Source organism: Chlorella variabilis (genome assembly GCF_000147415.1).
Source record: "Chlorella variabilis unplaced genomic scaffold CHLNCscaffold_32, whole genome shotgun sequence".
In the NCBI taxonomy this organism is placed as follows: domain Eukaryota; kingdom Viridiplantae; phylum Chlorophyta; class Trebouxiophyceae; order Chlorellales; family Chlorellaceae; genus Chlorella; species Chlorella variabilis.
This window is the reverse complement of record NW_005435056.1, coordinates 361,815-380,214: the sequence shown is the minus strand read 5'-3', so window position 1 is coordinate 380,214 and position 18,400 is coordinate 361,815. Positions and strand designations below refer to the sequence as shown.

The window sequence follows — 18,400 nt, the reverse complement described above, 5'->3', positions numbered from 1 at the left end:
CCGGGGGGGTGGCGGGGGTGCAGGCAGAGGAGGCGAGCAATGTCCCGGCCCGCCTGCTGTCTAACCTCATGCCCCCCTGCTGTGCACCTCCCTCCTGCTGCGCGCTTGCCCCCCCAACACACACCTGGAAGCCGAAGCTGCTCATCGACTTCTGCAGCTCCTCCTTCACGGCCCGCGCAATGTCCTCCTTGGCTGCAGGGGGAGCAGCCCCACACAGCATATGAAGGAAGCACACACACCAGCATCCGGCGGCGCAGGGGCGTGGAAATGTGGGGACACCAAACGATAGGGGGGTGCCAGGGCAACGTGGGCGTAAGGTAGCTGGCTGGGCAACCCTGCCCACCGGCGGGCCAAGAGGCCGCCGCCTGCCAGCCCCAGCCAGTAGCCCTGCTCCCCAGCCGACCAGCCCGGGCCGCGGGCCCACCAGCCCACCTGTGAATACGTCATCCAGCCCCATGCGCGGCACGGTGGCGCGGACCTGGCAACAGCGAGCCAGGCGGCAGGGGGCGGGCGGCAAGGCTCGTGTGCACCCCCAACACCTGATGGCGAGCCCCAACAACAGCAAGCAGCAGCAGCAGCGGCAGCAGCAGCGCCGCCGCTGCCGCCACCAGCCCCCTCCTCCTCACCTCGTCAAAGACGTAGGAGGTGATCTGGCTGCGCGAGTCGGTCAGCTTGTAGAAGGCATCGTACAGGCTCTCGCGCACCACCTGGGGCGGCAGGCGCGGGCAGGGGCAGGCGGGGCGGCGGCGTGGGCCGCTGGCGAATCCGTGGCGGCTGCCGGGGGCTGAAGGCGGTGGGATTGCGTGCGCGGCTCGGCTCTGGCGGGCATCGGTATGTACCGATACCGCGCTGGAAGCTATGCTGGCCCCCGTGAACACCTCGCCACACCCACAGCCCCGCACACCCACAGCCATGTGGCATAGGTGCACCCACCTGGTACTGCACAGACACCACCACATCCACAAACACGTTGTCTTTGGTCTTGGTCTCACACCTGTGGGTGCGCGCGCAGCAGCGCAGCGAGGCGGGCCATATGTGAGAGGCTTTGCGGAGCAAGCAAGCACCCAGCCCGGCGGCGAGGCTGGGCGGGGCATGCCCCCAGCCCCACCTGACATCCAACTGCTGGATACGCAGGCTCAGCCCGCCGGCCACGCGCTCGCCGATGCAGCACCAGATGGTGTTGAAGCCTGGGTAGGCAATCCTGCGTGGAGACAGGTCCAGCAGTAAGGTAGTGGGAGGTGGGTGCTGGTTGGCAGGGGGGAAGTGCTGCGCTGTTTCTCTCTGTTTTTACCTGGAGAACTTGCCAAACTGCTCGATGACCTCAATGGACGACTGATCTGCACGGCGGGGAGTTGAAAGGGGAGTGCAGCGGCGTGCCGGTGGGCGGGCGCCACTGGACTCGGTGCCTCCTGCCGCCACGGCGGCTGGCGGGCCCCGCCTCACGCCACCACTTGTTTTGCCCACACAACCATTTCAGCCCTCCACACGGTGCCCCGGCGCATTCTCACCCACACAAGTGCAGCACAGGTTGCCCATCGCGCGATCGTTGGGGGGCTGGGGCTGGCGACCTGGCCGGCGGGGCGCTGAGTATGTGGTGGAGGAGGTGGTGGGCGCTGTGAGTGGTGGAACAGGGCGGCAGGCTTCGGGACTTGAAGGGCCGACACTGCTGGCATCGCCACGCGGCAAAGTGCCCGTGCAAGGGGGACTATGGCCTGCTGCAGCAGCAGCAGCAGCTTGCATTGCAGCGATTCAGCGCTCTGCCTGGATGCGCACTGCAATAGCTACAAGCCGGGCGGCTGCCCCCTGGTGGGGCTCAGGCAGGCATGGCAGTGTGGGCGCTGCAGTGGAGGCGGCCTGGACTGCTAGATTGTGCAGCACCAGAAGAAGGAGCTGCAGCAGCAGCAGTGGCAGTGCAGAACATGCTCCGCCGCCGCCGCCGCCGCTGGCCAATAAGCCGCCGCCGCCACCCAGCAGCGCCGTCGCCAGCAGCACGCAGCAGCAGCAGCGGGCTCAACCGCCACTCCCGCTGCCACCACCCCACAGCCCTTATGAGGTTCTTCTGGAGGGGAAGCGCTTTGTGTGCACAGAGTGCGGCAAGTGCTGCCAGGGCAGCGGCGAGGTGTGGGCCAACGACAAGGAGTGCGCCGCCATGGCCAGGCACCTGGGGCTGCAGCAGAGCGACTTCCTGGCCCGCTACACCAAGGCCTACAGCAAGCGGCCCGGCTGGCGCATGCTCAAGCTGCAGCCCGCCACCGGCGACTGCGTCTTCCTGGCCGGCGGCACCAAGTGCTCCATCTATCCTGTGAGGCCGATGCAGTGCAGGTGCGCGCTCCCGCCCGGGCCTGCATGTCGCGGGTACCGCGTGCACCCTGCCAGCCTCGCTGGAGTGTGCTGTGCCTGGCAGCCGCTGCCGCACGTTGTGAGGGGCCCCCGCTCCACCTGCCGTGCAGCACATACCCCTGGTGGCCCGAGCTGATGGACCCAGGCAAGCAGGCATGCTGCTGGTGGCCGGCAGGCGCAGCGCCAGCGCCAGTTTGACCGCCGGGTCTGGTGCAGGTGGCTGGCAGGCATCGCCGCCACATGCCTCGCACGCCTCCCTGAGCGAGTGCCGCCCATTGCCCGCCTGGCCGCACCCCCCCTTGTGTGCAGCGGCGTGGGTGGGCGAGGGACGGGCTGTGTGCGAGGGCATCGAGCACGAGGAGGCGCCGCTGGTGGACGCACAGGACAAGGCGGGCGTGCTGCGGGCAGCCACCGACTACTTTGCAGACCAGCAGGCGGCGGCAGAGGCGGGGCGGCGGGGACGGCGGCGGCAGCCGTGAGCAGAGGGCAGCAGACCGAGAGCAAGCCCGCCAGGCACAACCCTGCAGCCAGGCGCCATCATCTCCCCTTTGGTTGCTGATGATTGGGTTACATTGGGGGTGGTGCAACAAGCGACAATCAAAAGGCGGCAGTGCGCTCATTCCGTCTCCGTTCCCACCTGTTAATATGCGGCAGCTGCTGCACGGGAGAGGCAGAGGGCAGCAGGGGAGAGGATCTAGAGGAAAGAAATGGAAGGGAGGAAGAATAAAGTGGCAGAAGGGGAAGAGCTATGGGCGCCGATGTGGCGAGTGGCCGCCGGGCCTGCCGCTGCGGCAGTGCGGCCCGCCTCCTTGCGCAGGGCGCGGAGGAAGGCAGGGACGCCGCAGATGCAGCAGGCTGAGGGCATCGGTGTAGGCCCACATCTGTTGCAGACGACCAAGCAGCACGAGGGTGCAGCCTCCGCTCAGTACCTGCACCAAGGCGGCGGCAGTGTGAGCGTTTTAGTCCAAGGCAATTCAACCCTGGATCAAAGGAACACGTGCCACAATGAAGCAAAAACAAAAACAGATGAAGAGCATCGGCGGAACTGTTAGCAACCTGTAGTGCGGCGGCTTGTACGGGCCCTCGATGGGCACGTTGATGTAGGTGGCCTGGTCGGGGGTCAGCTTGGTGAGCTTGGCCCCCAGCTTGTTGAGGTGCAGCGCGGCGACCTGCAGGCAGAGGGGTTGCAATGCCGTACAGACTGAGACTTTGGGCGCCACCGGTGGCCAGGCAAACATGTCGCTCTCTTGCTGCCAGCCACACCCTAGAGCCCCACCTTCTCGTCCAGGTGCTTGGGCAGCACATACACCTTCTTCTCGTACTTGCCGCTGGCCCGCTCGTTCCACAGCTCCAGCTGCGCGATGACCTGCGGGGGCGCGGCGGGGGGGGCGGCCCAGGGGCGGGTCGAGAGAGGGCTACAGCACTGCATCTGGCGTGCGGTGCGCTGGGCATGAGCAATGGCTACACGTCAAACCTGTGCGCCCCTTCTTTCCCACCCCAACCCACCCCACCACCACCACCTCCTCCCTACCTGGTTGGTGAAGGAGCAGGACATGACGAAGGAGGGGTGGCCGGTGGCGCAGCCCAGGTTGAGCAGGCGCCCCTCGGCCAGCACGATGACGCCGTGGCCGTCGGGGAAGATGAAGCGGTCCACCTGGGGCTTGATGTTCTGGCGCTTCATGCCGGGGATGGCCATCAGGCCGGCCATGTCGATCTCGTTGTCGAAGTGCCCGATGTTGCCCACAATCGCGTTGTTCTTCATCTTGGCCATGTCGCTGGCCTGCATAGTGGCGGGGTAGAAAAACGCCAACAAAACAATTGTTATTAGCTTTGCGGGATCGAGCCTACGCGGGAGGACGCGCGTGAACCGAGTACTGTGCCAGTGGGGCACCGTGCCGTGCCAGCTCCCTGTGTGTGGCTCTGAATCAGTTCGTGCGTGCGATGCAAACGTCTGCTGCGGCGCTGGGCGAAGGCCGGCCTCGCGCAAGCGTGCTCACCATGATGATGTCCTTGTTGCCGGTGGTGGTGATGAAGATGTCGGCGGTGGACACCACGTCGTCCATGGGGGCCACCTGGTACCCCTCCATGGCGGCCTGGGTAGGAGAGCGGGTGGGGAGGAGGAGGGGCGTGGCGGGTGGGCGGTGACAGGACAGGCAGGCAGAGACGGCGAGGCGATGGCCGCTGCTAGCTCCCGCTGCCGCCCTTTTCCGGCCACGCACGCCCCCGCTGCCAGCCCTGCGAGCCGCCCCCCACCCCCCAAAGCAGCCCCCACCACCACCGCCAAGCAGCCCGCCCACACCTGCAGCGCGCAGATGGGGTCGATCTCCGACACGATGGTGCGCGCGCCGGCGGCCTTCATGGCGGACGCGCAGCCCTTGCCCACATCGCCGTAGCCGGCGATGAAGGCGGTCTTGCCCGCAAGCATGACGTCTGCGCGGCGGCGGCGGTGGGGAGGAGGGAGGGGAGCGGGCGAGGCAAGGGCTGAGGCTGAGGCTTGGGGGGAGCTCATTTCAGGGCTGCAGCACCACCACACTGCTCCCAAACGCCCCCGACCTTCTGCCCCCGCGCTGCCGCCTGCTGCGGCCCGCAGGCGGCGCCCAGCCCACCGGTGGCGCGCATGATGCCGTCGGGCAGCGAGTGGCGGCAGCCGTACACGTTGTCAAACTTGGACTTGGTGACCGAGTCGTTGACGTTGATGGCGGGGAAGAGCAGGGTGCCCGAGGCGGTCATCTCGTACAGCCGCTTCACGCCCGTTGTCGTCTCCTCGCTCACGCCCACCAGCTTGGCGGCCATCTTGCGCCACCTGGCGGGGCAGCGGGGGGGAGGCGGTGCGGCTGGTCAGGCGGGCGAGCGCTTGCGGGGGGCGGCGGGGGGCAGGCGGCAAGGGGCGCCCGCAGCGCTGCCGCCTCGCCTCGATGCCCATGCCCATGCGCCGCGCCGCTGCAGCACTGATGGCGGAGCCCGCACCCTCAGCCAGGCAGCCAGCCCGGGCCCCGGCCCCGCCGCTCACTTCTTGGGGTCCTTCTCCAGGCCGTCGCGGATGATGCGCAGCACAATCTGGAACTCGGGGTTGTCGGTGGAGGCGGGGTCGGGCTTGGAGCCGTCCTTCTCAAACGCCTCCTCAGCCTTCACGCCCTCTGCACACCACACACGCCAAGGCGGGGACGGCAGGCAGGCAGGTTGAGCACCAAGGGGGAGAGCAAGGAGAGAGGGGCGGCTGGGGTTGCGCGCAGGCCAGTGCTCCAACCAGGTCAATGGCGGCAACAACCCTCCAGCGCTGCCCGGCAGCTGCACTGAGCTGGGGCGGCCGCCAGGGCCGCCAGGGATGGCAGCAAGCGCCGGGAGGCGGCTGCGGCAGGCACGGGGCGCCGAGCGCACCGTGGATGAGCAGAGTGGCGTCGCCGCCGTCGTCCACCAGCAGGTCAGCGCCGTCGCTGCCGGGCCAGCTCAGGGCCTGCACACAAATGGGTGGGAGCGGCACATCAGGGGCAGGCACACGGCGGTGGTGGCACGCTTGCACGATGCACACGCTCGCACGCAGCCGGCAGGCCCTGCCATGCCCCATCCCCTGGCGGCCTGCCCGGCGCCGGAAAGCCTGCCCCGTCTGCCCCGCCCTGGCCCCCGCCCACCTGCTCGGTGCACCACCAGTACTCCTCCAGCGTCTCGCCCTTCCAGGCGAAGCAGGCGGCGGAGTCGCGCGCCACGGCGGCGGCGGCGTGGTCCTGCGTGGAGAAGATATTGCAGGAGCACCAGCGCACCTCCGCGCCCAGCGCGGTCAGCGTCTCGATCAGCACCGCGGTCTGGATGGTCATGTGCAGGGAGCCGGCAATCTTGGCGCCTGCGAGGGCGGCGGATGGGGGCACGGCCCGCATGGACGAGGCGGTGTAAGCGGAATCAGCTGGGCAACGGACCCGTGCATCTCTTCATCTGTCCCCAGCTCATAGATGGATAGAAAAGATGGAGATGATGCAGGCACGCGGGCTGGCAGGGCAGGGGCATGTGCTGGGCGGCAGCGAGGCGCGCGCACCCTTGAAGGGCTGCTTGGCTCCAAACTCGGCGCGGCAGGCCATCAGGCCGGGCATCTCCGCCTCCGCCATCTCGATCTCGAGGCGGCCGAAGTCGGCCTGGCTCATGTCCTTGACCTTGTACTGCAGCGATGGGAGAGGGGAGGCGGGCAGGCGGTGAGCAGCTGCAGGCAGCAGCGGCGGCAGGCGGCAGCGGCGGCGCCACAGGCTGTTGAGGCCAGCGGCCCCGCCGGGCAATCCCGCAGGACCGCAGTGTTATGCAGGGCTGGTTGAGGCCTTCAAGTCCGTGCCAATGTTCGCCCATCAGGTTCGGCAGCTGCATCTGAAGCCCAGAGCCACTGATCGCCGCTGCTGTGCCCCGCATTGGCTGCACCTGCCCGACTGCACATCGAGGAGCGCGCTGTTCGAAGGCCCCCCGCGCCCCGCCCAACATGCAGCAGCGCCAATCACCTCGCGCCCACTGGCGCTCTTCTCAACCACGGTCATGGTGCTGGCAGCCATCTTGCCTGATCCTCACAGTGGTGCTGGAGGAGTGAAAGAGGCAGAGGGCGGCCAATGACGGCGCATGAACACGCCGGCTGCCTGGGTCGCCTTGGTCGCCGCCGCATTTTGGGCGAGGGCCGCGGCCCCTGGCGGTGATCAGGCGTGCGGGGGGCGGCACATGCATGTCTCAGGAGGCGGGCAGGCTGCGCTGGGCGGTGCAGGTGGAGGCCTGGAGCCCCGGGCACGCCGAGTTTGAACTCCTGCTCTCCCTGCTGCCCGAGGCGGAGCGCTGCGCGTGCACCCGGTTCCGCCAGGCCCAGGACCGCAAGCGGGCGCTGGTCAGCCGCCTGCTGCAGCGGGCGGCGGCGGCCGCCGCCTTGGGCCTGCGGCATGGCGGCGCGCTCTCCGTGCAGCGCACGCGCGGCAACAAGCCCTACGTGGCCGGCGCGCACAGGCCGTCGCATGCACCCAACTGGAACTACAGCGTGTCGCACGAGGTGCGCCAGGCAGCGGGGGGTACCCGGCTGCACCCGCTGGCGGTGCCCATGCCGTGGACATGCTGCCGTTTGACCACCTGCCCTGGCTTGACCTGTGGCCTCGACCTGCCCCCCACACCCTGCAGGGCGACTACGTGATCCTCGCAGCCGAGCCGGTGTGCGTGTGCGGCTGCGACGTGGCAGCGCCGCTGACGGTGCGGCGTGCCGGAGGAGCCGCCGGCAAGGAGCAGCCGCTGGCCGAGTTCTTCCGCAGCTTTGAGAAGCAGCTGACGGCGGCAGAGTGGGCCAGCGTGCGGGCAGCGGGGGAGGACGGTGCGTCTCAGGAGGCTCAGTTTAGGTGGGCTGCAGCTGCTGGTACCCGCAGGGATGCTGTGGAGCAGTGGAGGGCAGGTGGGAGGCAAAGGCAGGCAGACACAGGGTGCCGTGCCTGGAGCCCAGCCCCCCCAGGCCCTGCCCCTGCCGCCTGCAGGAAGTTTTGGAGCCTGAAGGAGGCGTTTGTGAAGGCCACGGGGGAGGGGCTGGGCTTCGAGCTGGGGAACACAGAGTTCGCCATCAGCGGCGGCACAGGTGTGCTGGATGGCTTCCTTTTCGTGCGCTGCCCACACTTACTCCTGCTCTGGGCAGCCCACCAGACCAGCCCAGCACATGAAGGGGTGGCCAGCCTGCAGGACCAGGCCTTGTTGTGTATGGGCCAGCTCTCACTGCTGGTGCCGCTCTGCCCCTCGGCGCTGCTGCTGCAGCCACGGTGAGCGTGCGGGGCGTGCCGCAGCCCGACTGGGCCTTCTGCCTGCACGAGCTGGGCAACGGCCACTGGGCGGCAGTGGCGCGGGCGCCGGTCACAGCCGTGGTGGATGCTTGGGGGGTGCGTGCCACCCGCCGCCTGCTGCATGCTGGGCCCTGCCCTGCATGTCGCTGGCAGGCCCGCACGTCTGTGCTTGCCTCTAGGGGCTGGTGGTTGGGCCACAGTTGGGCCCCTGTTGCTGGCCCTGTATCTTGCTGGCCCTGATTGAAACATCATCTCTGCACCCGGCCCGTGTGCAGGCCTTCAAGGCCACTTTCCAGAAGACATCGTTTGCGCCCGGGGAGTGGCAGGCGCAGCTGGCGGCCGCCGAGCCGCCCTTTGTCATGGTGACTGTGGCTGACCTGGTGCCGCCGGAGCACCGGGCGGCGTACGAAGAAGCCGGGGGCGAGCTGTACTGATGTCACGTCAGTGTGATGCTGCCCACGGCGGCGGCGACCAGGGAGGCGCAGGCTGCCGAACACCCGACACCCGTGTGCTGCAAGCCCAGGCTGGCTGCCCCACTATTTGCAATCTGAATCACGCTCGTTGAGTTCCAAGCTCGTGCTCAATTATGCAATTATTGAACTGAAAAACAGAATTTGTGAAAAGAATTGGAGAAGAACAAGGTACATGGGGATGCGCCAGTGCAGGGCGAAGTCAACATGAATAGAGACCATTGTTGGGAGGTGAGAGCACGCGAGACTGTGGAAAGGATTACCAGTGTAGGACAGTGCTTTTGGGCGAGTGTTAGCTTCAGGCATCGAGCTGCACGACTTGCAGCTGCATGGCGAGGCGGCCGCCGCACCGCGTGCGCAGCGCAAAGGCGGTGAAGGCGGCTGCCGACGTGGCCACCACGCAGCAGGACCCCGCCATCAGGTACACAAAACTGTCGGTGGCGGGCACCAGGACGCCCGCCAGGTAGGCCAGCATCTGCAAGGCAGGCAGGCGGCGGCAGGACACCAGCAGGGCAATCGACGGCAGTTCATGGTGGACAGGGATGATTCCCACAGAGGGAGCACCCAACAGTGCACCCGCCACCCAGCACCACCAGCCCCCACATGCACACCCGCTGGCATGCCCACCCAGCCTCCTCACCTGGCACAGCGACTGCATGCTGCCCTGCACCCCGCTGACTGCCCCCAGCGAGGATGAACCCACAGACTCCTGAATGAGCTGGTTCACAGCCAGGTCGAAGCTCCACAGCCCAAAGCGGGAGAGCACCAGGCCCCACACCACCGCATACAGGCGGGCTGAGGTGCCCACCGCCGCGCCCGCCGCCGCCGCCACCGAGGGCAGCGTGGCCCCCGCCACGCAGGCCAGCTGCAGCCAGATGGACAGGCCGCCGGTGGCGACCAGGCCCAGCGCGCGGTGCAGCGGCGGGAAGGTGAGGGTGGCCAGGATGCCGCTCACGGCGCCCAGGCTGCAGGAGGAGGGAGGGCAGGTGGCGGACAGCTGGGCCTCCATCACTTCCCATACACAACACACACCCCAACGCCGCCAGCTGGCAGCCGTGTGTGCTCCTGCTGCCGCCCTCACCCGCGGTACACCGCCAGCTCAGCCTCGGGCAGGCCCAGCGCCTTGAGGTACGCCGTCATCAGCGTGCCCCAGGACAGCACCGTCAGGTACAGGAGCGCCAGCGCCGCCGCCGCCGCCGCCGTCGGCTGCCGCGCGTAGAGCGCCCAGGCCTGGGCCTGCTGCCGCAGCGGCCGCGCCAGCCGGTGCCACCTGCCGTCGCCGTCCCCAGGCACACCACCAGCACCAGCACCAGCACCGGCATCTATGTCGCCACCTCTGCTGTCGGCGCTGGGCTTGCTGTCGGCGGCCAGGGCGGGGCTGCACCGCTGCGCGTAGCGCAGCAGGGCCACCTCTGGCAGCCAGCTGGCCAGGTTCCACGCCAGCAGCGCCAGGGTGGCGGCCACCATGGGGCGCCCGCCGCCGTGCTGCATCACCAGGCCCACCTGCAACACCAGGACAGCAGGCAGGGACCGGCTGGCATCGCAAGCAGAGAGGGTAGAGGCGGGAACGAGTGATCAAAAGCCAGGCCGAGACGGCAGCAGGAGGGGAGCCAGGGAAACAATTGAAGGGTGTTTGGGCAGGTGTGGCTGGGGAGCGAACAGCCCTGCAGAGTTGCAGCTGCATGGAGCGTGGCTGGGTGCGTGCCAGAGGGCCGGGTGGGGGAGGCAGCGCACCAGGATAGGGGAGGCGATGAGGCAGGTCAGGTCGATGCGCTTCATGGCGGCGTTGAGCGAGGCCAGCGCGGCGCTGTCGCCGCCGCACAGCGCCCGGGTCCACTCCCGCTCCACTGCGGGGCGGGGAGCAGAGCGGGCAAGAGCAGGCGAGGGCGGGGTGAGGCAGGGCAGGGCGGCGGAGAAGCAGTGTCAAAAAAGTTGCTCCAAGGCATCCTGCTGCTTTATGTTTGAGCAGCACGATGGTTGCTGCAAGAGGGTCGATCACCGCCAGCTGACCGAGAGACGGCAGCCGCGGCGCTTGCTGCCCACCCGACAGCGTGCTGCCCAACGCTCCCAGCGTGCTGACCGCGCCCGCGCCCATCGTCAGCGCCCGTCCCGCCCAGAACGCCGCCCCAGCTCGCGCGTCGCTGGCCAACAGGCCCAGCGCCGCAGCCGCGCTCAGCGCCAGCATGCCGTTCTGCAGCAGGTACATGCGGCTGGCGGCTGCCAGGCGGGGCAGGCCGTCCACGTAGCGCCCGACCGCCGTGCCGGCCACCACAGACAGTGCCGCATCCAGCAGGCCCCACACCGCCACCAGCAGCAGCGAGGAGGGGTGCAGCTCAAGCATGACGAGCCCAACGGCAAACTCCCAGCCGCGCTGGCCCCAGGTGGACAGGAAGTGCGAGGCCTGCGCGCCACAGGACAGGGCGGCCAGGGCGGCGTGGGCGGGCAGCAGGTGGTGGCGGCACCAACCACGGGCTGGCGGCGGGTGGCGGCTGCAGGCCGCGAAGGCTTGGCGCTGGTCGCCCAGCATCCACCCATGCCCAAAGAGGTCCGAGGAGCCGTTCACAGGGGTTTGCTGCCTCCTGCCCGCTTGCACACCTGCAGTGCCCGAGATGCCGGGACATGACCTGTCTTCTCGACAGCGGGCACCTCCGTTTCCAGAGTCTCCCTGGTGCTCCGCGAGAGCAGTCCCACCTCCTCCCCGTTCATTGCCCCCTCTGGCTCCGCCATGTTCTGTGTTAATTAGTCAGCATATCTGGGATACATGTTCTGTTGATCGCGTTCACCAAAAATGCGGACAAATGGGAAATGCCTTGCCAGCCGGCAGCGGCGGGACAGCGGAACAGCTGGGCACGACGCTCCGCGGCCCCAGTAACTCCCGCCGCTGCCGCCATGCCACCTTCCTGTGGATGCTGGGTCTCATTGCTGCTGGCACTGCAGGCAGGTGCCTGAGCTGGGCCGCTAGGTAGTTACGGCAAAGGAGGCTGCACTTGCCGCTTCGCCGCCACCCTGGGCCTGTCCCTTGCACCCCATACCAGAGATTTTAGCTCCCTCGCACCCTGTCCTAACAGCGCTGCTTGCTTGTTTCTTAATTAAGAGGACGGGCCTCTGTGTTTCCAGCGATAGCTTCCCGCCCGCACCTGCAGAGAAGCTGCTAGTCAGTACCCCCATTTAATCATTGTCGGTGATTTGTTCTGTATATTCTTCGTGCGCACCTCATCGTTGTGTCGGTGGAAGGTCTCCCACTCGCGGTGCAGCAGCGGCGCCTTCCTTCAGCCAATCACGCAGAGATGAGCCGCCTGTCGGGACTCGCGCTCGCTGCGGCCCTGCTCTGCATCCTCACTAGAGGTGCGCGAGCCTGCGCAAGGCACACTGCAGCTACTTGCACGGCTGGGCGCCATGGGCGCCACCCCGCCGCCATCCTGCCAGTGGGCGCTACAGTGCCGTTCCGAACGTCTGCCGCCTTAAGTCCAGCTGCAGCAGCACCGGCCTGCTGCCCCGCTGCAGGCGCTTCCGCCAAGTGCAACGATGGCGAGGACGGCTGCTTCATCTGCGCCACCGAGTCAAAGTGAGCCTGCCGCCGGTGCTCGGTTGTGCGCGCTTGCATCGCCTGCCCTGCTGCTCCCAAGCTGACCTGCTCCCCTCGCACCTGTCCACAGGTGCAAGAAGTGCTTTCCGGGATATGCCATCGCTGGATTCATGGGCTCTGCAGGCTACTGTGTGGAATGTACCGATCATTGTGCCGGTGCGCATTTCCGCAGCCTCAACCGCCGCTGTGCCACACGGGCGGCCCATCTTTCAGCACCTCCGCTCCTGCCGCTGTGCCATGCCTGGCACACATCCCCGGCGGGTGCCCCCGTGCATGTCTGGCACGGAGCTGCCGCGCCCTGCACCACCCTGCTCCGCAGTGTGCGACTACCGCCGCCCCTGGATCTGCAAGCTGTGCAAGACCAACTTCTGGAGAACGAATGCCAAGACCTGCGCGCCCTGTCCGTCAAAGTGCAAGGTCTGTGGCAACGTCCTGGGCAAGCCATACTGTACCAAGTGCGCGCCGGGGCACATGGCGATGAGAGGGAAGTGCGTCAGGCGCATCTCGCTGCCCTGCCCCACCAGCCCCCAGTGGGATGCCGAGAAGCTGGGGTGGACCAACGTGTGGGGCACCAACAGCGCAGGAAAATGCGTGAAGGTGAGCGGCAGTGGGTGTGAGCATTGCACTTGGCGGCTGGCATGGCCAGGCGCCTGCCTCTTAATCACGCGGGTGTGCTCATTGCTCCCCTGTCCTTGTCCTTGTAGTGTGTTGCTGGAGGCAACTTCAGCAGGTACTGTAAATCATGCAATGGAAACGCGCCCACGGTGTGCACCGCCTGCGCCGACCACAACGGCGCAGCGATGTACATCGATGGTGCAGGCAACTGCCAGTCTGTAAGTTGTGCCGCCGCTGGCTGCCCACCATTGGTCGGGACCAGCAGCCCCAGGCCACACCGCCACCTCACACTCCCGCATTCCTGCCTGCCTTGCCGCAGTGTGGTTCGCTGCAACCAGGATGCACGCACTGCGTCAATAAGAGTGGCAAGTGTATCAGGTGCGGCCCCAACTTCACGCTCCAGAACGGGCAATGCATTGCGAATTGACGAGCGTTGCCTCCAGTCTTCAGTGAAGCGTGGTTCGGCGCTGCTGCACGCTTGGCGATTTGAACAGAACCACGTGCCGCCGAGCTGCGGCCGCAGTTTCCGGCCCACGGTCTACGGTCGCAGCCACGGGACTCGGCGGCACGGCGTTTGGGCCCAAGCTTGCTGCCGCCGCCGCCGTGCCCGGGGGGCAGCGCGGCGGCGGCGGGGGCACGCTGCGACGCCCCCGTGCTGCCGAGTTGCGGCCGTAGTTTCCTGCCAGAAGCCCACGGCCACAGCCACGGGACTCGGCGGCACGGCGTTTCGGTCCACGGCTTGCTGCCGCCGCCGTCGCAGGGGTGCTGCCTGCGGCGGCGGCGGCACGGCGTTTGGTCCTCAGACTTGCTGCCGCTGCCGCCGCCGCAGGAGGTGCTGCCTGCAGACGAGCGGCGAGCAGCGCACGTGGCAACCCCCCGCGTTTCCTTGCCTCCCATCCACCGAGACCCCGTCCTGCGCTTCACTTTGTTTAGAGGAGGGGCTGCTCACTGCTCATTGCTCATTGCTCATCGCACACTGCTCAACGCTCATTGCCCTATATCCCACCCAGCCGCAGGACTCTACTGCCGCCCGCGCCCCGCCCCATCTGGCCGCTTGCGCGCCCCATCCCCCCTCGATGGGGCCCGCCCACACCGGGGCCTCCCCCCTCCCGACCACTGCTTTCTCAACGGCCCCGAGCCGGGGCTGCCCTCATTGCATACATAGTGCGCCTTTCCCTGCTTTTCTAGTGACCTAGCGTTCCGCACTGCCGTTTGGCCAGCCCATGCTCCCGTACCGTTGCGTTTCTCCCCAATGCGCCATGCCACTTTGCCAGTCATACACACGTTTCGATGCGTGCCCTGTCAGCTGCTTGCGTTGCATGTCGCCTTGCTCCACCCCTGTTTTATTGCTTTCTCTGCTTTCGCCCGGTTCTCGTCCCGTTTCGGCGGGGAGTCTATGTTGCAAGCTAGTTCTTGCTTTACCAGACTTTAAGCCCACACAAGCTTCAGTCCTGTTGAGAGAGACTTCATCGCATCTTCTACTTGTTCCAATCTACTTGTAAAGGCAGCATATCGAAATCTGAGGAAAGGAGCAGTCTGCCGTCCCATCACACAGTGGCCCTTGTCACACGGCGGTCAAAGCAGCAGAGGCGGCGGCGAGACGCGAGGCGCAGTGCAGTGGGTGGCTGGCTTGGATGATTTTCTTGGCTGACAAAGCTGCTATGCGAAGTAGAAGAAGGGCTCAAATTCGGTCAATTATTGAGGTTTCCAGTTGGGCGCCGGCGCCTGTCCAGTTGGCACGCCCGACAGGACACAAATTGCTTTGCCGGGCTGATCGTCGCCCAGATTGGCAGATCCTCTTTACATCGGGCTTCTCACAGCCCCGCAGGAGCGCCAGCAGCCTACTTGGGACGCAGTGCCGGCAAGCGCATACTTCCCCTCCTCTAGCTAATCTCCATTCAGGTCTGTTTGCTGCGACCCAAGGTTGCTGTGTGAAATCTAGGGGCCAAAACACAGAGCTTGAATCCAGGGGCTGGGCGTGAGTGCCTGCTTAGTGAAAGGTGCTACCGCCGCCCGCCTGGTTGCTCGGGACCTATTAAGCGGGATGGGGAGCATGCCATGCTTTCAGGGGCTGTCGGTTCGGGGGGCCCGGGCTAGGAGAGAAAGGCAGATGGCGCCTCCGCCATGCGGCGGGCAGTCGCCAGTACTGCATGAAAAGCCACATTTGCGTTGCTGCATCTGGTTGAAAGCCGCCCCTGTGCCTACACCCTCATGCACACTCGTCATCACCACCCTCTCGCGATGCAGGATGGCAGGGTCGAGCGCCGGCAAGAGCGTGGGGCCGGGCGACGTGATGCGGGCGCTCACCCGCCACAGCTTCAGCCTGCGCGCCGTGCTGGCTGAGCTGATCGGCATGACGCTGTTTGGTGAGTGTACAGGGGAGCGCAGCGGGCCCGTAGTGATGCAGAGGCAGCTGTGCGGCAACGAAACCCATCCCAGGTGCCTTCCTCCCTGGCGCAGTCTACACGGGCTGCGCAACGGCAGTGTTCTTTTCCTCCACCCGCGTCTCCACCTTTGCAGCCGATTCCGCCTCAGACCAGAATGCGACGAGCACCTTCACAGCCCTGAATGCCGCCAGCCTCATCACAAAGGCCATAGACACGCAAACACAGCTGCTGACAGGTGTGATCGAGCAGTATGCATTAAACGGCTCCATTCCCACTGCTTCAGCAGGACATCGCATGCTTTCCAGCGCTGATGCCTGTGCTCCTCGCTCTCCTGCCGTGCCATGCAGTGAATGCAAGCTGGGGCATCATCACAGCCATGTTACCCTGTGTTACAGTCACCCCGCTATGATAGGCCGCGTGAGCAGACCTTGGGCAGGGGGCACACGTGATCAAGGGGCATCAAGAGAGGGGGTGGACCATGGAGCACCCTCTCCATGGCTCCGACCACCCTCCCCCCAGCTGAGCGTCCCAGGGTCACCCCACCCTGGCCCCGCTCCCCGTCCTGCCGGACACGCAACCCCCACAACGTGGTGGGGGACGTGGGGATCCTTAGCAGCTTAGGCCTGCCAGGCCGACGGGTGCCGATGCTGGTGCGGGCTCCCGGCGGCAGGCAGCGCCGCCGCCGGGCACTCAAATGGCATGGGGCACATGGGCCCCCATGCCCGCACATCTCCCAGGCACATGAAAATACCAGAAGGCTGCACATGGCCTTCGGTGAGCAGCACTGAGCCATGATATTGCGGTCAACGGCTGTGCACGCTGCGTGCCTCTCCAGCCGCAATGCCTCCCAGACCGCCTTCTTGCTGCCGGCCAGCTGGACCTAAAGAGCCACCTCTGACTGGCCTGCTGCTCACTGCTGCAGGCATGTCCATCATGGCTCTTGCGTATGGCATCGGGCATGTCAGCGGGTGCCACCTGAATGCCGCCGTCACCATTTCCCTCCTGCTGTCTGGCAACTGCTGCCTCCTCCAGGTGGGCAGGAGCGCTGCCACAACGTTAACGTGGTGCCTTTGTTCTGCCAGACTGTCAGCCTGAACTCGTTCCCATCTCCACAGCTGCCAAGCGCATCGCTCGAATCGCTGCTGCGCTGTGCCCGCCGCAGGGCATCGCCAACATCTGCGCCCAGCTCAGTGGCTCCCTGCTGGCTGCTGGCTTCCTGTACGGCACCGTCCCCGACCCCACAGTGTCCTCCCTGGGCTCAAATGCATGTGCGTGGCCGGTGTTGTGGGGAGAGAATGCTGCTCTCCTGCAAACGCAGTGAGCATGCAGCGTTCAACCCCCAATCGCCCGATTGTCTGGTACTGCCTGCAGTGTCCCCCGGCTTCACCAAAGGCCAGGCCCTGCTGGGAGAGATGGTGATGACCTGCTTCCTCTGCTACGTGGGTGAGTGGATGCAGCTTTAGCAGCACCGCAGGATGGCCCACCAGTAGTGCCTGGGCCGACCTACCGCTGCCAGTAACTTCTGCACACTTGCTGCCACCTGCCTGCCCCCCCCCCTCCCACACACACAGTGCACATGACCGCTGTGGACGTCCGCTCTGTGGCACAGAAAGGACTGGCGCCACTTGCAATTGGCATGACAGTCTTCCTCGGACATGCCGTGCTGCTGGCTGTGTGAGTAGGAGCAATGGGTATGGCATCACGTGGCGGCCCTGCCAGGTGGGCAGTGATGCATCGGTGCTGACCCCCATTTCTCTCTCTTCTTATGCCTGTGCAGTGACGGCTGCAGCATCAACCCGACACGCTCATTTGGCCCTGCTGCCATCAGTGGGACGTGGGACAACTTTTGGATCTTTGTGGTTGGGCCCATCGTGGGAGCCATGTTCTCAGGTGACCCAACAAGTGGCATGAAACCGCGCGTGATGTCCCAATTTTACAGCAGCAATGGTGCACCGCCACGTGGCGGCCTCGTTACCTGTGCCTTCCCAGCTGCTAGCCACCCCGGCTCAAGCTGTGCTGGACCCTGCTGCCCTGCCCTGCAGTCGTGCTCTGGTGGCTATCCACCCAGCCTGCGCTGAGCCGCTTCGACTACAATGTGGGGGAAAAGGGAGAGGCGCCAGCAGAGGTGGGCGCCGGCCGCCCCATCCCCTCCGCCAGGCTTGCCGAGGTTCACAACAACAGCGATGGATTTGACTCCCCGAGCAAGGGGGAATTGGCTGCCGAGGTGTGAGCACGGCTGGCAGGCTGCACACAACAGTTCTGTAAGCGCGGCGTCAATGAGGAGTGAGCTGACGGAAACCTTGCCCAGCCATGACTTGACCGCCCATCACTGACAATCCAACATTTTGAACTTTTACGCTCCCTGTTATGTTCCCAAGAATGGTTTCCTCTCCCTCAAGTGTTGACGGGGCGGCGGCGGCCGTCCTCGCTGGCGCCACCAGATGATGAGAGCGCCTCATGCATTCCGCCACCTTGCTGCTGCTACCTCTTCACGGAGACACCGGGAGGCTCGAGGACTGCACGCTGCGCTGGGCTGTGGGGCGCCAAGCTCACCACCATGCGTCCGTGCACCACCGCAACTTGCAGCGGCCTCGTGCCCAGCACGTCGGGGCGGCAACAACAAACGCCGTGGGTGGTGCCCTGCCGCCTCATGCGGCCTCACCAGCAGCAGCAGTTCCTCCCGCAGAGCCTGCAGCCAGTGCAGCGGCGGCGAGTGCAGGCAGCGGTGAGCAATGTAGCAGCCCCGCAAACGCCGCAGACCTACGGGAAGGGGAAGGTCGTCAAGGTGAGGCCCGCCGCCGCCACCGCTTGCTGCCAGCCCGTGGGGCTGCCTTGCGACGCCTCTAAAGCTTGCGGAAGGAGCTTGCATCTTCGCTCCAGGCTCTGTGAGCTGCCAGCGTATCAGCCACCCCACCCCAGCCATCGCGGCAGCAACAGAGCGCGCAGCGCGCTCGTCGCAAACCCCAGCCGCGTGCCGCCGCCTGCCCGCAGGTGGCCCCCGACCGCGTGCGCAACTTCTCCATCATCGCGCACATCGACCACGGCAAGTCCACGCTGGCGGACCAGCTGCTGATCAAGACAGACACGGTGGAGAACCGAGACATGCAGGCATGCCTCCTTGCATGCCCCTCCTGCGCACTCCCATGGATGACCACACAGAGCCACGCCTTGCAACTGCCCGCAGTGCAGCCAGGGCCGGGGCACCCCTGCAGCCTGCACGCGCACGCGGGG

The 18,400-nt window shown here is 66.4% G+C and overlaps 7 protein-coding genes across 7 annotated transcripts in view; 4 read left to right on the top strand and 3 right to left on the bottom strand.

Annotated features, from left to right (window-relative positions):
- Positions 1–1,607, bottom strand: part of CHLNCDRAFT_33194 (hypothetical protein) — a 3,408-nt gene extending 1,801 nt beyond the window's left edge. Inside the window, exons 1-7 of the mRNA XM_005843292.1 lie at positions 1,509–1,607; positions 1,292–1,337; positions 1,109–1,201; positions 934–994; positions 627–707; positions 433–478; positions 125–192 (exon numbers count right to left, since the gene is read on the bottom strand). Coding sequence (XP_005843354.1) covers positions 125–192; positions 433–478; positions 627–707; positions 934–994; positions 1,109–1,201; positions 1,292–1,337; positions 1,509–1,536 — 423 coding nt within the window. The 5' untranslated portion in view covers positions 1,537–1,607. The remainder of the gene's footprint in view (positions 1–124; positions 193–432; positions 479–626; positions 708–933; positions 995–1,108; positions 1,202–1,291; positions 1,338–1,508) is intronic.
- A 158-nt stretch (positions 1,608–1,765) lies between these two features.
- Positions 1,766–2,819, top strand: CHLNCDRAFT_141281 (hypothetical protein; the record flags this gene model as incomplete). Its single annotated transcript, XM_005843354.1, has 4 exons — positions 1,766–1,806; positions 2,044–2,302; positions 2,451–2,556; positions 2,650–2,819. The coding sequence occupies 4 exons, from the start codon at positions 1,766–1,768 to the stop codon at positions 2,817–2,819; spliced, it is 576 nt and encodes a 191-aa protein (XP_005843416.1).
- Positions 2,820–2,894: 75 nt separating this feature from the next.
- On the bottom strand, positions 2,895–6,851 carry CHLNCDRAFT_37522 (S-adenosyl-L-homocysteine hydrolase; the record flags this gene model as incomplete). The annotated part of the gene is made up of 12 exons (XM_005843291.1): positions 2,895–3,269; positions 3,397–3,509; positions 3,617–3,706; positions 3,872–4,120; positions 4,338–4,433; positions 4,640–4,770; positions 4,947–5,143; positions 5,351–5,477; positions 5,719–5,794; positions 5,970–6,178; positions 6,368–6,488; positions 6,816–6,851. 12 exons carry the CDS (start codon positions 6,849–6,851, stop codon positions 3,263–3,265), a joined length of 1,452 nt encoding a protein of 483 aa, XP_005843353.1. The 3' UTR covers positions 2,895–3,262.
- A 179-nt stretch (positions 6,852–7,030) lies between these two features.
- On the top strand, positions 7,031–8,094 carry CHLNCDRAFT_55270 (hypothetical protein; the record flags this gene model as incomplete). Its single annotated transcript, XM_005843353.1, has 4 exons — positions 7,031–7,345; positions 7,471–7,682; positions 7,815–7,912; positions 7,970–8,094. 4 exons carry the CDS (start codon positions 7,031–7,033, stop codon positions 8,092–8,094), a joined length of 750 nt encoding a protein of 249 aa, XP_005843415.1.
- Positions 8,095–8,879: 785 nt separating this feature from the next.
- CHLNCDRAFT_59298 (hypothetical protein) lies at positions 8,880–11,350 on the bottom strand (the record flags this gene model as incomplete). Its single annotated transcript, XM_005843290.1, has 6 exons — positions 11,177–11,350; positions 10,625–10,982; positions 10,316–10,428; positions 9,663–10,084; positions 9,222–9,546; positions 8,880–9,056 (listed from the first exon to the last, which is right to left on the bottom strand). The coding sequence occupies exons 1-6, from the start codon at positions 11,306–11,308 to the stop codon at positions 8,880–8,882; spliced, it is 1,527 nt and encodes a 508-aa protein (XP_005843352.1). The 5' UTR covers positions 11,309–11,350.
- Positions 11,351–16,733: 5,383 nt separating this feature from the next.
- CHLNCDRAFT_17655 (hypothetical protein) lies at positions 16,734–17,061 on the top strand (the record flags this gene model as incomplete). Its single annotated transcript, XM_005843352.1, has 2 exons — positions 16,734–16,843; positions 16,947–17,061. Coding segments are annotated over 2 exons (225 nt in total), but the record flags the coding sequence as incomplete, so codon positions are not given.
- A 52-nt stretch (positions 17,062–17,113) lies between these two features.
- The window catches only part of CHLNCDRAFT_49251 (hypothetical protein), a gene marked incomplete at both ends in the record, with an annotated part of 5,873 nt that continues 4,586 nt past the window's right edge, over positions 17,114–18,400 (top strand). The window contains 2 exons of the mRNA XM_005843351.1: positions 17,114–17,116; positions 18,161–18,352. Coding sequence (XP_005843413.1) covers positions 17,114–17,116; positions 18,161–18,352 — 195 coding nt within the window. The remainder of the gene's footprint in view (positions 17,117–18,160; positions 18,353–18,400) is intronic.